The 16,221-nt window shown below is 49.9% G+C and overlaps 1 protein-coding gene across 1 annotated transcript in view; it reads right to left on the bottom strand.

Moving 5' to 3' along the window:
- The window catches only part of PEPD (peptidase D), a 1,156,120-nt gene that overhangs the window by 651,081 nt on the left and 488,818 nt on the right, over window positions 1-16,221 (bottom strand). Inside the window, exon 8 of the mRNA XM_069639310.1 lies at window positions 12,004-12,079. Within this exon, the coding sequence (XP_069495411.1) occupies window positions 12,004-12,079 (76 nt within the window). The remainder of the gene's footprint in view (window positions 1-12,003; window positions 12,080-16,221) is intronic.

The raw sequence follows: 16,221 nt of genomic DNA, 5'->3' as shown, positions 1-16,221 counted from the left end.
TCTACAGCAAGCCTTCTTTAAGGAGCCAATCCTGGCTTTTCTAAAACAGGCTATTCCATTTGGTGTCAACTCCCAGAATGCTGTGTATGCAGGAAGTTAGGGGAGTCGCAGGAAGGCAGTTGAGCCTATCAAATGCAAAATGGCTGGTCCCTTCCCCAGTGCGTTAATCTTCTTCCAGCTACACTGTCCTTCCCACTATCCCCAGTTTGCCTCAGATCAAAATCTTCCTACAATTTCGGATAGGACTGTGACAAATCTAGCAATATTGTCACTGATTCTCTGCAGGGAAGCTTCTCCTATGTGGCGAAGGAAAGGCAGAAGCTAACCGACTCTGACCCTGTGGGTGGCTATCTGCGGGAGGACCAGATAGGGGAAGACGAACTCCAGACAAACAAAAGAATACTAGATCAAAATAGTCTAGCAGTCATATTCCCAATGACACATATATGCCTCTGCAACATGCCTCTTCAACATACATACATGGCTTATTGTGGTATAGATGAAGAAATACCACCTTCCTGCAGTCAAACACTGTATGTGCCTTCCCCCCTTTGCAGTACTGAACGGAGGAAGAGGGATGGAGTAATGAAAAAGACCAGAAGCGGTAAGGCAAATTCTGCATTCTAGACTTCCGAAAGCGTTACGCCGTACCAGGAAGTTTAAAGTTCACACAGCTGAGAGAACACCAGAACAAAGAGAGGCAGAGGCTGGTTCTGTTGGTGACTTGCTCTGACGCCGGTCAGAACACCAAGGACAATCAGGCTGCCAGAAGCAGCGCTGAGGCTGACATGGATAGTGTGCATGAGAGGTAAATTGAAGGAAGCTTATGAGGGCCTGAAGCAGCGAGAGCCATGCACAGCACAGGAGGGCAAAGCAAAAGTTACTGGCTCACAGAAAGCACGCAGAATCCGCGACCCGGAGAAGGGAAGACACGAGGAACACTGAAGCCGCCCGGTAAGCCCAGAGAAAGCAAATGGTTCCCAGAGCGTGTGCATGTGTTGTGTTAAGTAACACCATTGAAGAAGTTGATGCAGATGCAATCAATATTAGGAAAGGGTTGGTCACCCAATGTTTCAAAACAGGAATTGGGTTGAGTCCGAATAGTGCTGGAAAAGGGTTGAGGACCCCATATCTGAAGGAAGAAGTGAAAGCAGAAACGAAATGAGAAATGGTTGGTGTAGAAATTATTGTTTCGTGGATAACAAGGAAAGTAGTTGGGAGAATTGAAAAGCCATGGTAGGTTAGTGAACCAGACAACTAGTGAGGCTGGGGCTCAAACCCCCAGGAGAAGTGAACTTTGTGAAAACTGTGTGACATCCTGGCAGAAGAGAAAACCAGGAGTTCAGTAGCCAATGGATAGATGGGTCGTTGATAGTGGCTAGCAAATAATGAAAGTGTGGAAAACACAGAAAAAACACAGGTAGATGATTGGATTTGTGAATTACAGGTCTTGTCGAACTATGAGAAGATTTCAATTAAAAACCAGATATAGTTGAAGATTATATTGGGAAGTGGACGTCATTCAATGATTTATACGGGTAATCTGAACCTCTAGATTTGTGGAATTAAGGTTTGGGAAGTGATGTTATGTGTTTAGCTGATAGTGATTGTGTGAATGTGTGTTGATGTCTGTCTGTGTTGTGTATTGTCATTCAGGGTATCTGGAGTCTAATGTAATTTGTTTAGCTGATATAATTGTTGTTTTTACATTCATATTTTATCTTTATACGATTGCTTATATTTATATGAAAAAAAAAGCTGGGAACTTTGTGAAACAGTGTGACATCCTCGCAGGAGAGAAATCCAGGGGAAGTGAACTTTGCAAAATAGTGCGATATCCTGGCAGGAGAGTAAACCAGAAGTGGGAAGGGAAGTGAACCTGAAGTTGGGAAAAGTGTCAAACTAATACAAAAAAGAAGAATTCAACCTCTTTTTGGACATAAAGAAGAGCACTAACTGAAGATGGGTAGAGCGATACCCCCAGAAAGCAATTGGAAGATACAGCGTGTGAAGAAGGAAGAAGTTACTTACCTGTAACTGTTGTTCTCCAGCATGGGTCTGGCATGGATTCACATGCTCATGAATATTCCCTGTCGTCAGGCTGGGAATCCTCGGTAAGGAAAAAATCAGTATCAGTTTAATTTCTGATCTGTCTTTCTTGGTAGTAACCAATCACTGATCTCTGGGTCATACTGCCCCCAGTAAATGACTGCCCTCTCTCTAAGCCCCGCCTCTGGCAGCCATCCTCAGATTTGGTAGCACGCAAAGTGGCAGTATGACCAAGTGAAGAGCCACAGAGGGGTAGGTGGGAGGGTTCGCATGTGAATCCATGCCAGACCCGTGCTGGAGAACAACAGTTACAGGTAAGTAACTTGTTCCTTTTCCAGCATGGTGTCTGGCATGGATTCACATGCTCAAGAATAAAAGAATACATAGCAGTATACACATAAACAACCACGGGAGGTGGAAAAGGCTCAACATTAAGCATTACATCCAAAACTCAACATTAAGCAATTCTTAACTCCTCACGAGGCTCACCTTAGGCGAACAGGTTGCGCAGCACAGCTTGGCCGACCCTGGACTCCTCCCTGGAGTCCTGATTGACGCAGTAGAATCTTGTGAAGGTGTGCGTCGACCTCCACGTAGCAGCCCTGCAGATGTCCAGCAGGGGCACACCAGACAGGAACGCCGTGGTAGCAGCGATCGCTCTGGTCGAATGGGCTCTCGGACGGCCGGGAAGCGGTCGGTTTGCCAACCGGTGACAGTGCATGATGCAGCCGGAGAGCCATCTGGAAATGGAAGTCTTCGAGAGAGCCTTCCCTTGATTCACAGACCCAAAGTTCACAAACAGTTGCGACGTCTTCCGAAAACTCTTTGTGCGGTCCACGTAGAACTTCAGCGCTCTAGCTACATCCAGCGAGTGCAAAGTCCTCTCGGCCGGCGTCGAAGGCGACGGGAAGAAAGCTGGTAACACCAAGGGCTCGTTGAGGTGGAAGTCCGACGGCACCTTGGGCATGAAGGAGGGGTGCGTCCTCAGCACCACCCTCGTGTCATGAAAAGTCAAGTATGGAGGCTTGCAATATAGGGCCTGGATCTCTCCCACTCGTCGTGCGGAGGTGATGGTCACGAGGAACGCTGTCTTCCATGACAGGAACTTCAAAGGCGCCGAATGCATAGGCTCAAATGGGGCCCCCCCATGAGCCTGGTCAGCACCACATTAAGCTCCCACGCCGGGGCAGGAGCCTTCACCAGCGGGAACGATCGGAATAGTCCCTTCATAAATTCCTTCACCAGGCGAGGAGACCACAAGGACGCCCGTCCCGTAGTCCTGGTATATCGGGAGATGGCAGCCAGATTTTGATGGAGACGTGAGCCAGACCAGCTTTGGCCAGCGACAGTAGGTACGGCAGTACTTGAGGGGCCGTCATCCGCAGAGGGCTAATCTTCTGTGCATGGCACCAGACAGAGAACCTCTTCCACTTATGACCGTAACACTGAGGACGCCCTGGCTTTTGCAAGAACCTCTCTGCAGTCAGCCGGGATATCGTACCCTCCAAACTCTAGTGCTGTAGGAGCCAGGCCTACAAGTTCAGCGACTGTGGGTCGTGATGGAGAATGGCACCTCCTTCTCTGAAGAGAAGATCCGCGTCCGCCGGCAGCTTGACTGGTGGGGACGTTGACAAGTCCAGAAGGTCTGGGAACCAGATCTGCCTCGGACACGCCGGTGCAACGAGGATCATTCTGCACCTGGACTTCTTGAGCTGGTTGATGAGGCGGAGCAGCAACGGCAACGGAGGGAACGCGTATAGAAACAGGCCGTCCCAGGGGAACGAGAAAGCATCGCCCATGCTCCTCGGCTGCGGGAACCTGCTGGCGAACCTCTGGCACTTGGAGTTTGTCGCCATTGTGACAAGGTCGATCTGGGGTTTGCCCCATCGTCGAAAGAGCCAATCCACCTGGTCCCGACGTAGTTCCCACTCGTGGCACAAGCGCAGCTCCCTGTTGAGTGAGTCGGCAATGGTGTTTTTTATTCCTGCCAAGTGGAAGGGAACCAGAAACACCCCCTGGGCGACAGCCCAGTGCCACAGATCCTGGGCCTCCTTGGATAGGGCTGGGGATCTGGTGCCCCCCTGCTTCCGTATGTAGAACATTGTGGTGGTGTTGTCGGTGAAGATCCTCACCGCTTTGTCCTTGAGGGACGGAAGGAACGACTTGAGCGCCCAGAAGACTGCTCACAGCTCCAGAATGTTGATGTGGAGAGACCTCTCCTCCAGGAGCCAAAGGCCTCTTGCGTGGAGTTCTCCGGTGTGGGCCCCCCAACCCTCCAGAGAGGCGTCTGTCGTCACCGTCTCCTGAAACGCTGGGGTTTGAAAGTCCGTGCCTGTAGAGAGGTGAGCAGGGGTACCCCACCATAGGATCACCTGACGGAACTCCTCGTCGAGAGGGATCCTGTCCTTGAAGCAGCCCGTCGCCTGAAACCAGCGGGCGTCGAGGAACTCCTGTAGCGGACGCATCCGAAGTCTGCAAAGGGGTACCAGATAGATGCATGAGGACATCATCCCGAGGAGGGACTTGATGGACCTCACACTGGCCACATTCGTGGCTAGCAGGCGCCGCACCTTGCCCAGGATGGTCTTCGTCCTCTCCTCTGACGGGGAGGCCAATTGCCCCACTGTATTGAGCTTTGCTCCCAGAAACAGTGCTACTTGTGACGGAACCAGGTGGGATTTGGGGTAGTTGATGGCGAACCCCAGTTCCGTGAGCAGCTGGACGGTCCTCGCTGTGTGTTCGACGGCGAGTTCTCTTGTCCTTGCCCGGATTAGCCAGTCGTCCAGGTAGGGGTAGACGTGGATCCCCTGCAGGCGCAGCCGCGCCGCCACTGGTGCCAGGCACTTGGTGAATACCCTGGGTGCCGACTTTAATCCGAAGGGTAGGGCTCTGAATTGGTAGTGGCGTCCCTGAACCACGAACCTGAGAAACTTCCTGTGCCCCTTTAGAATGGGGATGTGGAAGTAAGCATCCTCCAGGTCCAACGACGATAGGAAGTCGCCCTCCTCCAGCTGTCCCAGCACGTGCTGGAGGGTGACCATCCTGAATTTCTGCGCCTTGATGTATTTGTTTAACTGACACAGGTCCAGGATGGGGCGCCAACCGCCTGTCTTCTTTCTGACGAGGAAGTACCTTGAGTACACTCCGGAGCCCTGGAGCCTCCTGGGGATGAGTTCAATGGCACCTTTCTTGAGCATCGCTCTTACCTCCAACAGCAGTTGAGGGACGTGATTCTCCTTCCTGGCCACGGGAGGAACGGTAGGGCACTTCTTTCGGAATTCCAGCGAGTGCCCGTTGGCCAGGGTGTCCAGCACCCAACGGTCGGTGGAGATGGACTCCCACACTCTGACGAACTTCGTCAGCCGGCCTCCCACCGGGGTGCTTCGGTGGGGGCCCGACGACACGGCCGGGTCAGTCCTGCTTGGAGGCCGCCTTGGCATCCTTGGCGACGACGGCGGGATCCCCCTTGCTTGGCGTGACCTCTGTAGGCCTCCTGGGAAGAGGAGCGGGCCATCTGGCGGTAAGTGGAAGAGCCACCGCTGGATCCTTTGGAGGCACCCTGTCTGCCTCCGGAGCTCCGAAAGAGCTGTCGTCGTTGAAGTACCCCTAGGGCCCGGGCTGTCTCCGAGTCGGTCTTGAAGGCCTGGAGAGACTCGTCCACAGCTTTACCAAAAAGGTTGTTGCCGTCGAACGGCATATCCAACACTCTGGTCTGGACGTCCTGGCGAAAGTCTGTCGCCTTGAGCCATCGTCGTCGTCGGAGGCAAACTCCGTTGCCCAATTGGCGAAATCCGGTATCGGCATTGTCCGTTGCCACCGTTATGGCGTGATCCGACACCACCTCGCCTTCCTGCAGAATTTGTAGGGCCTCTGCCCTCGTCGTCAGGTAGAAAGTCTAGCAGGGGAGCTATCTTGAACCAGAGCTCCCTGTTGTAGCGGGCCATGATCGCTAAGGCATTGGCCGTCTTAATCGTCGTCGCCGCCGAGATGACTCGTCGTCCCATGGAGTCCAACTTCTTGCCCTTGCTGTCCGGTGGGGAAGTAGAAGTTGAAGCCACCGCACCCGCTGCTTTCTTCTTAGCCGCTGCCGAGACGACAGAGTCCGGCGTGGGCTGGGCCCTGAGGCACAAGGGGGCGGCATCGGGGACTCGGTACTTCTTCTCGTACCTGTCCCTCTTGGCGGGTGTCGTGGAAGGGTTCTTGAGGACAGCAAGCCCCTCGTCCCAGATGTCGTCGAGCAAAGGCACCGCGAGGACCGTCTTCCTCTTGGCCTCTGATCGTTGGTAAAGAAACCCTTCCTTTTTTTGTTCTTCTGGGCAGAGCTGGAAGAGCTCGGATGCCCTGGTTATCATGGTGTGAAAGGAGCCAATTTCGTCGGCTGGAGAAGCCCGAGGGGGGGTGATGACGGGATGTCCGCTGTTTCATGGCCGCCGTCGTCGTCCGTCCCCGTCGCTGTATCCGTCGCCGTATCCTCTAGGGTCCGGCGAGGGGGATGAGGGGTCCACAGGCCTCGCGGGCACGAAAGGCAGAGAGGGGTGGACTCTCCTCCGCTTGTTCGGAGGGTTTCCCGACGGGCCCGGTTCTGGACCCTCCATCGGGGTCCGTGGTAATCTCGTCCTTATCTCGGTACATAAGGATTGGATCGCCAACAAAATGGCCGCCGAGCTATCCTGGGGCTCGGGTAATGGCTGCGACGGACGGGATGGCCGCTCCACAGGGCCCTCTTCGTCGCGATCTTCGATCACGTCAGCGGGGACCGCCCCCCTGGGATTGAACCTTCTCGAACCTCTCGTTGAGGCCTATGAACCTGTCGTTGAGGCCCTTCTCGGTTTCCACCAGCTACTCCTCAGAGGCTGATTCCGAGTCTGTAATGGCCACCGCCCCCCCTCTTTTTCCGCCGGGGACTTCATGGGGGTCTTAACAATAGGCTGGAACTTCACGGGGGTCTTAACGATGGGCTGGAAAGAGGATTCCCTCCGCAGTGGCAGGGATACTCTGGGCCCAGAGGCTGATTCCACTGGCTTAGTATCAGCCGACTTCGCCAGCGTCGCAACAACCACTTCAATAGAGGCTTTTGCAGGCTGGATCAAAGCCCTCGCCACCTTAGGTGTGTCCTGGGCCTTCGCCTTGGGGGGAGGGTCAGCGCCTCGCTCCCCCTTTGAGATCGACCAGGGCCGCTCCAGCAGCTTACCTCGGACTTCCTCTTCCCCGAACCCGAGCGCTGGCTCGTGGTTGAACGTGCCGGGAAAGTCGCGCCCTGCCTGGCAGCCAAAGAGCCCGACCTTTCGACGCTCCCGGTGCCCGCAGACTCGCGGTGCTTGGCCTTCTGTTGGGCCCCTGTCGCCGGGGTGCCCTCACAGGACTTAGAAGCCTGCTCAGACTTTTTCTTCACCTTCTCACCTGCTGTGCCCTTTTCCAGCCAGGCGGCGAGGCGGGAACAACAATCTTGTTTGGTCCATTCCGAAAGGTTCTTGCAGAACGCAGTCCTTCTCCACATGCGTCTTGTCCTCATGAAGGCAGTAGAGACATCGTAAATGCTTGTCCTCCTTGAAAACGTTTTGTAATCCGCATCCAGGGCAGCACCTGAACAGCTTGGATCCGGGCGTCGAGCTTCCCTCGTCCTGGGCCATGTCCGTTGAGGTAGGCCGCAGATCTTCCGGAATCCTCCAAGAAGTGTAAACTCAACGAAAACTTCACCCTTGAGGGGCGTAGAAGAATTCCGAAACGGGTCCCCGTTATCGGAAGTAGAAACGGTGGAGCATGAGGCTCGATTAAACCGAAAAAATGAGAAAATCTCCTGAAAAAGCGCGAAAACGCAGCAAAAACTCGAGAGCTAAAGCACAAGGACTCCCACACTTGAGCGTGCGGTAAAAATCTGAGGATGGCTGCCAGAGGCGGGGCTTAGGGAGAGGGCATTCATTGGCTGGGGGCAGTATGACCCAGAGATCAGGGATTGGTTACTACTAAGAAAGACAGATCAGAAACAAAACTGATACTGATTGTTTTCTTTACCGAGGATTCCCAGCCTGACGACAGGGAATATTCATGAGCATGTGAATCCATGCCAGACCCCATGCTGGAGAACTGGAACAATTAAGAGACATTTTGGGAAAATACAAGGGAAGGGTAATCACCCTTGTAATTGTGAATTAAAACTTTGAGAATAACACTGGAACTGTGATAAAGTCACTTGATGAACCTCTCAGGAGGAATTATTCTGGTAGAACTTTATTTCTTGCTTAAACGTTATATTTAGGAACTATGGAAAAAGGCTATGAATGCAGAGTCTATAGAAATCCCCTTGTGCACATTATATTAAATTTAGATTGTAAGGGTCAAATTAGGGTTTCTGGACACACAACTGAGGACGCTCTTTTGTTCAACATCCTGATGCAGACATTCCTTAGTTTTGTTTGGGACAGGGAACTCCTCTTAGGATTAGGGATAGATAGGATTTTACCCAACCCTTTTATTGTTTTGAGAAATAAGCAAACAACAAACATGCCACTGTGTCTGGGTCTTACTCTTGATCCCTTACAGGAACCTTTAAAGCTCCCAGCTCATACCGGACCCTAGAGAACGTATGTCCTGTTGTCCTCAGAAAGAGACAAGGCTGCCCAACAGATAACAAAAGTCATGCTGGGCAGGCCCAACCTTTGGTGTGGGTGGAACTCCCAGGACAACCTTATACCTCAATGGCTCAGATACTGTAGATCAGAATGTAATCCAACTGGATAATATAAATGACTTGGTTTGGGCATTTTTAACTGCATGTCCTCATATACTGCTAACAGTGTGTTTATTTTGATCCGAAGTACTGTCACCAGATGACTAAGAGATGCAATTAACCGTATTTGCGAACATGAATGCCAGTACTTTTATAGGCAGCCCAGCACTGTTGCCATTCATTGCATTCTAGCAGGCTGTTTTAGAAAGGCTCATGTTACCTTGTAGCTGCCACGCTGCCAATCAAACTGATGTGCCAGTAGACCAAGCCAGCAGAATACATGCGTGCACTGTACTTTTCAGCAGGGATCATTTTGAAAGTGTGAGCTGTTCAGCAGAACCCACTTTCTGAGAGAAAAAAAATGTCTGCTATCTATGCATCGTTTTGCATAGATAGCAGACATTTTTTTAAAAAGCCCATCCTTGCATATGGCAATCTACCACGAACAGGGTCACATTTTTCTATATTGCATCGTGACAGATTTATACTGCTTCTATAAGATGTAATCATTGACTTTACTATCCAAGTTAATTGTACTCAATCTACCAATCACAAAAGGATAAAGGACTATGTTGGCACTTTCGAGATTCAAAAGCATGCCCTGCAGGTTCAACACAGATTCCTACAGATAGTTCTTGACACAATGAACTCTCCTGTCGACTCCTGATTTCCATTTAGGGAGTATATTCTTGGAGGAGTCAAAATGTTGCTACTTCTATCAGAATAGTGTACACCTTTGAGGATATGACCATTTTTGCTGCATATTTCTTCAAAAATCTTGTAATGCCATTCACTGTTCAACTCGCTTTCACAGGTGCATGTCTTCTTTGCAAGGTACACGATAGCTGCGGCAGGAAGGTTGATTCAAGTTAATGGCATCTATTTACCCGCTCAAGTTCTTCTCCAATTATATGAAACGTATTTTGTACTGTTCTTTGAGGTGTCCATGTCATCCCTTTGGATTGAGATATATTTAGTTTGATGTGAGTTCATTTACAGTAGCTGATCATTTTGTCTAGAAGATATGACACTACAATCCAAAAGCAATTAATGGTCTGCTGAGAGTGAAAATGATATGCCAATCACGCCTGTATTCAGAACATCCATGTGGCACCACAATTGCTTGGTGCTGATAATGACAAGGACCGGGGTGGCACATTTGCAGACAGGCAGACATTTGAGGATGTTTTGAGTTTCTCAATCAGTGTGTCAAAGAGATGGATTGCACTTTGGTTATCGTAATCTTTAGCACGATTGGCCAAGTACAGATGGATCACAACTCTGCTCGTCCTTAACTGCAGCCCTTTTATGTCAATTAGATTGAAAGACTATGGCCCTCATTACAAGTCCAGCGCTGGACCATGGTGCTATTAGAACCATGGTCCATGCCGGATTCCGCCATGGTGGATGGCGGAATTGCTGCCCCATTCCAAGGTGAGTGGGGCGGTAATTCCCCATTCACCATTTGCCCTTCCCCATTCCCATTTTTGCCCCATAGGGCATAATGGGGATGGGGAAGGCGCTAATTACGGCACTGTAAATTACGGTGCCGTAATTAGCACCAAGGTCGCTTAGCGCCTTGGACTTTAAAGCCTGCAAAAAGCAGGCGTTAAAGTGTGAATCAGGCGTTAAGGGTTAACGGCGCCGATGGCGCCGTTAAACCCTTAACGCCCGACTTGTAATGAGGGCCTATAAGCAATAACTTAAGGATGTAACGAGAGAAGGGTTCCTCAGACAACATTATATGAAAAGAAAGACGATCATCCCAAGCCCTGATCTGAATCCATTTTGATGGAGGAGGGTGGCAGAATGATTGTCCTACAGCCAATGCTGCAGGTTGTTAAACATAAATAGCATCCTGATTGGCTGACTCCCCCATCAGGTGGCCAGAAACAGGCTGAAACCGGCGACCTCAAGTCGCATGATGCCCGGTTCCCCCCGCCGCCATCTTCAACCCACCTTCCATCCCCGTTTAAAAAAAAAAATGTTTTAGAATTCCACCCCACCACCACTTCACTCATTTCAGACTCTGGCAGTCTCGCCGCCACAGCTGCTCCTTCCTCTCGACTCCCGAAGGCCACCATGTAAAGAGCAGAGGTGGCGCCTATATCTGAATAGTATTTTCATTCCGCGAACGGGACTTCGCAAGGCGTCCCATTCAGGGTATGAAAATACTTTTAATTAGCCCCCTCTAGCCCTTGGGACAGGTGCTAATGGCGTTAAGCACCCATTTCAAGTGTTGGAATGGGTGGCAACGTCCCAGTGCAGTCGTTATAGGCCCAAGCGAACAGGTGCTTAACACCACAATAAACCTTAGTAAAAAGTGCTTCGTCACATCAGTGAGGCTTGTTGGACAGAAGCATAGTGGGTCAGTTTATCATTTACAGTTTTGGGTCTGGTCAAGTCTTGCGACTCTGGCTTCATGTGGTTATAAGAAGGAATAGCGCATGCTACGACTCTTTATGCATCAATGCTACATAAATACTATTAATAACAAGGAACATTCTGAATGTCTAAGGACCTAGTAAGAACAAAATGAGTGATTCGTTTAAAACGTTCAGCGAAATGCTTCAAATAGAGGTGGGTCGCCGATACATTAATTCAGGAAGCCAATAGCAATTTTGTGGCGATCAATATTTTGCCTGGTTTTCTGAATAAAACGGTATTGAGAGTTACTCTTTGTATCGAAAGAAAAGGTATTTTTTATTCAGGGGAATTTATATCAAAATTGTAGTAGCCACGGATTACTTGCATTGGTCTTCAAATAGGTGTATTTTCTACTTTTCTTCTGTGTTCCTCAACCAGTGCTAGAGAAACATTGCATTGAGGGAGGGGTAGCCATCGAACATGACAAATAAGTGGGCTTCCTGGAAATGTAACACGCAGGAGCACTGCAGGGAAGTAGCTTTACCTGGATTTGTTTTGCAAACTACTACCAAAACACTATGGGTACACTAATTGCGTGCATATAGAACCTGGCTTCTAGAGAAGACAGCTCGACATGCAGATGCTAATTTGGTTCTGTTAGGCCCGGGATACCGTTCATTGCACAATAGATTGCAATTTGAACGCAATTTCAAGACATTGCCAGGGAGCCGATATGCACTTTAAATGCGAGCTCAATTGCAGTCCTGCACTACCTGCGAAGCATCACAAATTGCTGGACTCGTTCTACGCACGGAATTGTTTCATAAGAGAAAAGATTCGACACATGGCGAATCCATTACCTCCTTGTGGGCTTCGCTGGAGATCCGGTTACTGTAGCGCAGGACTTCCAGCTCCAGGTCCGTCTTCACCACACGACTTTAGGGAAAGAGAGAAAGAAGAGAAATTACACCGAGAGTCCTTCCTGGGAGCACGAGATGAAGTTCAGAGCACACATTAAAATGGCACTGCAGAAGGAAACAACCCACCACATATTAAAACGCATGTGCAGCTTTCCTAGAATGCAGCCGAAAGGCTATATACCGAATGGAATATTAATCTTGCACGCATTTTACACAGAACACATCATTCAGGGGACACTGTCTCAGGATGTGCGGGTGCCATGGCTGCATCGATCCTTCCAATGGCTTTCCAAGGGGCAGGAGGATTAGAAGCGGCCTGTGCGGTCTGAGCACGGCCACAATTGGGGGAAGAGGCACTGGGCGTCATGTGGGGATGGGGCGCTGACGGGTTGGTAGGGATTATTAGCAAGGGACGAAAAGCATGATGAGCTACCACCAGTAATCTCAGCAAGACATAGAAGGGAAACACTCGCGTTTGGTTTTTTGCTTCTTGGCTTCAGTAATAAGAATGCTCTTAAGCTTCTTGGAAATTGCTCAATTAAAAAAAAAAAAAAAAAAAAAAGTGTGTTCTGCCCATGGAATACATCATAATCAGAGCAGTCATCTGCCTGGTCCCCTCACATCCAAATATGCCTTAAAATATTCTAATAAACAGCTTCTCAAAACTTTCGAGAAAGCGGTGGGATTATTGTAGATGACACCCAAATCCTTAGAGAATTGTTAATGATAAATTACGTATGGCCTATGCTTTGAGAAGCAAATCGTACTAAAATCGTGAGCGACTTAAACATTGCCAAGAGACCCAGCTTGAAAAGGTGGTCTCTTTTTTTTTTTTAAGCAGACTGAAGAGGGAATGGCCAATGAAAGCTACAAAATGTCATGACCTACAGAATGCGCCCCTTTTGGACTTCCTGGTCCTTGTCTCAACGGGGCTTGCACTCCCTGGTACTCCCAACATGGCCGTCCACCGTGAAACACCTTCCTCACTCTACACGTTGGACGTAGCCTGTTCTATTAATAGACCACGCCCTCCGCGGCTCAGCGCGTCTCAATGCTATTGCGAAGTAGCGACCAGACGTGTTTCCCTGATTCTGTCCCTACTAACTCCATTCCTAGCCCCTCTCCTTTCTTTCTTACTTCCTGGACTTGTGTGCTGAGTAGTGCACTTTCTTCATTTCCCGGATTCCTGGATCGTTGCATCCCGGAACTTTGAACGCATGCTGGAGTCGGAAGAGACTCGTGCAGCCTTATTCAAGACCCGATCCGTCCGCAAGAAGGCATTGACCAAGAAATCCAGCAAAGATCGGGCCCAGGTGAGAAGGGGGGAACTCCGTGACACGAAATGGCCAAAGGGGCCATGACAAACACCAAATCACAATGGCAATGTCACCATAAGGCACCACAAAGTTTCACAAATACATATTGAGCCAGATTCTCTAAACATGCTTGGCAGATGCCCCTATGAAAAAAGGTCATTTGAACGCTTGCATCACAGATGTGCATATTCAGATTCCCTTTTCTTGCACAAATAAAGGGGTGTTTCTGCAAATTTCAATGCACATCTCAAATACAAAAAAGAATGGCATATTGAGATGCACAGAAAGCACAGGCATTACCCTGTTCCTATTTGAAACAGATGTAGAGTGAAGAAACATTCTCAACATTCCTGACCCCTGTCATGTATTATTAGTTTGGGCTATTAGATGTTGCTTGCAGCACCTATAAAGCCCAAACGATTGCCTTAGATGGACTCAAGTACAGACAGAAAGACAGGAGGGGATGTCATATGACGAGGAGCGACATTTCAGGCAGCGACACACAGTGTATAGGTGTTTGGTTATGAGCCAAAGGGGCCCATGCATTGCCTGCCCATAGCCATGCTAATCCCTACTGATATTCCCACCCATTCATGCCTCGCCATGACCAACACTCCTAATGGGAACTCTTTGAGCTTGCAAGAACACTTTAATTAAGGCTTTCGGTTTGTGCAGTGTGCTGAAGTAAGGCGCAGGCTGACTTTTTTTTTTGTTTGAGTGGGGGGAAGAAGGAGGCCACTTGGGAGACGAAGGAGTCTGGTCTTATGGAGTCTTGCCTTGGGAGGATAGCTCAGGGGCAACGTGCTCGCCTTCAAAGCAAGACGACACCGAGCAACACAGGTTCGATACACAGGTCCGCGCTTAGAAACCTCTGGGTATTAAGCGGGTTATAAATAAGGAACAAGTTACTTACCTGTAACTGTTGTTCTCCAGCATGGGTCCGGCATGGATTCATATGTTCATGAATATTCCCCGTCGTCAGGCTGGGAATCCTCGGTAAAGAAAATATCTGGTTATTAGTAGAAAGACAGTTCAGAAACAAAACTGAAACAATCACTGGTCTCTGGGTCTGACTGCCCCCAGCCAATGACTGCCCTCTACCTAAGCACCCCCTCTGGCAGCCATCTTCAGATTTGGTAGCACGTAAAGTGGCAGTAGGACCAAGAGAAGAGCTGCAGAGGGGTTGGAGGGAAAGTTTGCATGTGAATCCATGCCAGACCCATGCTGGAGAACAACAGTTACGTAACTTGTTCCTTCTCCAGCATGGAGTCTGGCATGGATTCACATGCTCATGAATACAAGAATACATAGCAATACACACATGCACAACCACGGGAGGTGGCAAGGCTCAACATTAAGCATTTTAACAACTCAACATTAAGCATCTCTTACCTCCTCACCAGGCTCACCTTCAAGCAAACAGGTTGCACAGCACTGCCTGGCCGACTCTCGACTCCTCCCTGGAATCCCGGTCAAAGCAGTAGAATCTCGTGAAGGTGTGCGTCGACTCCACATAGCAGCCCTGCAGATGTCCAGCAGGGGCACACCAGACAGGAACGCCGTAGTAGCAGCGATCGCTCTGGTTGAATCGGCTCTCGGACGGCCGGGCAAACATTGGTTTGCCAACCGGTGACAGTACATTATGCAGCCGGAGAGCCATCTGGAAACGGAAGCCTTTGAGAGGGCCTTCCCTTGGTTCACAGGTCCAAAGTTCTCAAATAGCTGTGATGTCTTCCGAAAACTGTTTGTGCGGTCCATGTAGCACTTCAGCGCTCTAGCCACATCCAGCGAGTGCAAAGTCCTCTCAGCCAGCGCCGAAGGCGACGGGAAGAAAACAGGTAACACCAAGGGCTCGTTGAGATGGAAGTCCGACGGCACCTTGGGCATGAAAGCGGGGTGCATCCTCAGCACTACCCTCGTCTCGTGGAATGTCAGATATGGAGGCTTACAGGTGAGGGCCTGGATCTCTCCCACTCGTCGTGCAGAGGTGATGGCCACAAGAAAGGCGGTCTTCCACGATAGGAACTTCAGCGGTGCAGGGGCTCGAATGGCAGAACCATGAGGCTGGTCAGCACCACATTGAGCTCCCACGCCGGGGCCGGAGCCTTCACCGGCGGGAACGAGCGGAACAGTCCTTACATGAATTCCTTCACCAGGCGATGCGACCACAGTGAGGACCGCCCCGGAGTTCTGGTGTAGCGGGAGATAGCCGCTAGATGGATTTTGATGGAGGCATGTGCCAGCCCCGCCTTGGCCAGCAACAGCAAGTACGGCAGCACTTGAGGGGCCGTGATCCATAGGGGGTTGATCTTCTGTGCACGGCACCAGACAGAGAACCGTCAATTTGATCCAGTACTAGAATCGTAATGTATTAAAATGGCACGGGATCCTCAGGTCCTGAAAGTAGTTGCAATCCTTTGAAAATATGTCTCCTCTGCTGCTATCGTGAGGAGCGTATTCCACATAGGGTGATCACATTTTCAAAGCCAAAAATCTGATGGAAACACTGAAAATGCCTTTTTTCAGTCTCCTTCGATTTATAAACACTATCCGTGTCCTTCAATGAAGTCCTGTTAAAAACAAGCATTGGCAAAGACAACAGTTTTGGCTCGTGTACAAATATGAGGCATTTGCCAGGCACTGCGGTTTGATGCTCAGGTATTTGCACAATTTTGCACATGCTACCGTCAATGGTTAGTTAATACTACTACGGCTGTGCCCGGCAAGTGCCTTTGCCATGCCTACACAAAAGCCTAAACTGTTGGTATCGCTAATGCTTGTTTCTTTAACTGACAGCAGCGGTCTGAACCACTGCTGTCACTCTTGCATTTCTACCCCCAAA

The sequence above is a fragment of the Ambystoma mexicanum genome, chromosome 1q (assembly GCF_040938575.1).
Source record: "Ambystoma mexicanum isolate Mex_15411 chromosome 1q, UKY_AmexF1_1, whole genome shotgun sequence".
In the NCBI taxonomy this organism is placed as follows: Eukaryota; Metazoa; Chordata; class Amphibia; order Caudata; family Ambystomatidae; genus Ambystoma; species Ambystoma mexicanum.
Note: the sequence above shows the minus strand (reverse complement) of the source record. Positions and strands in the feature narration are given on the sequence as shown.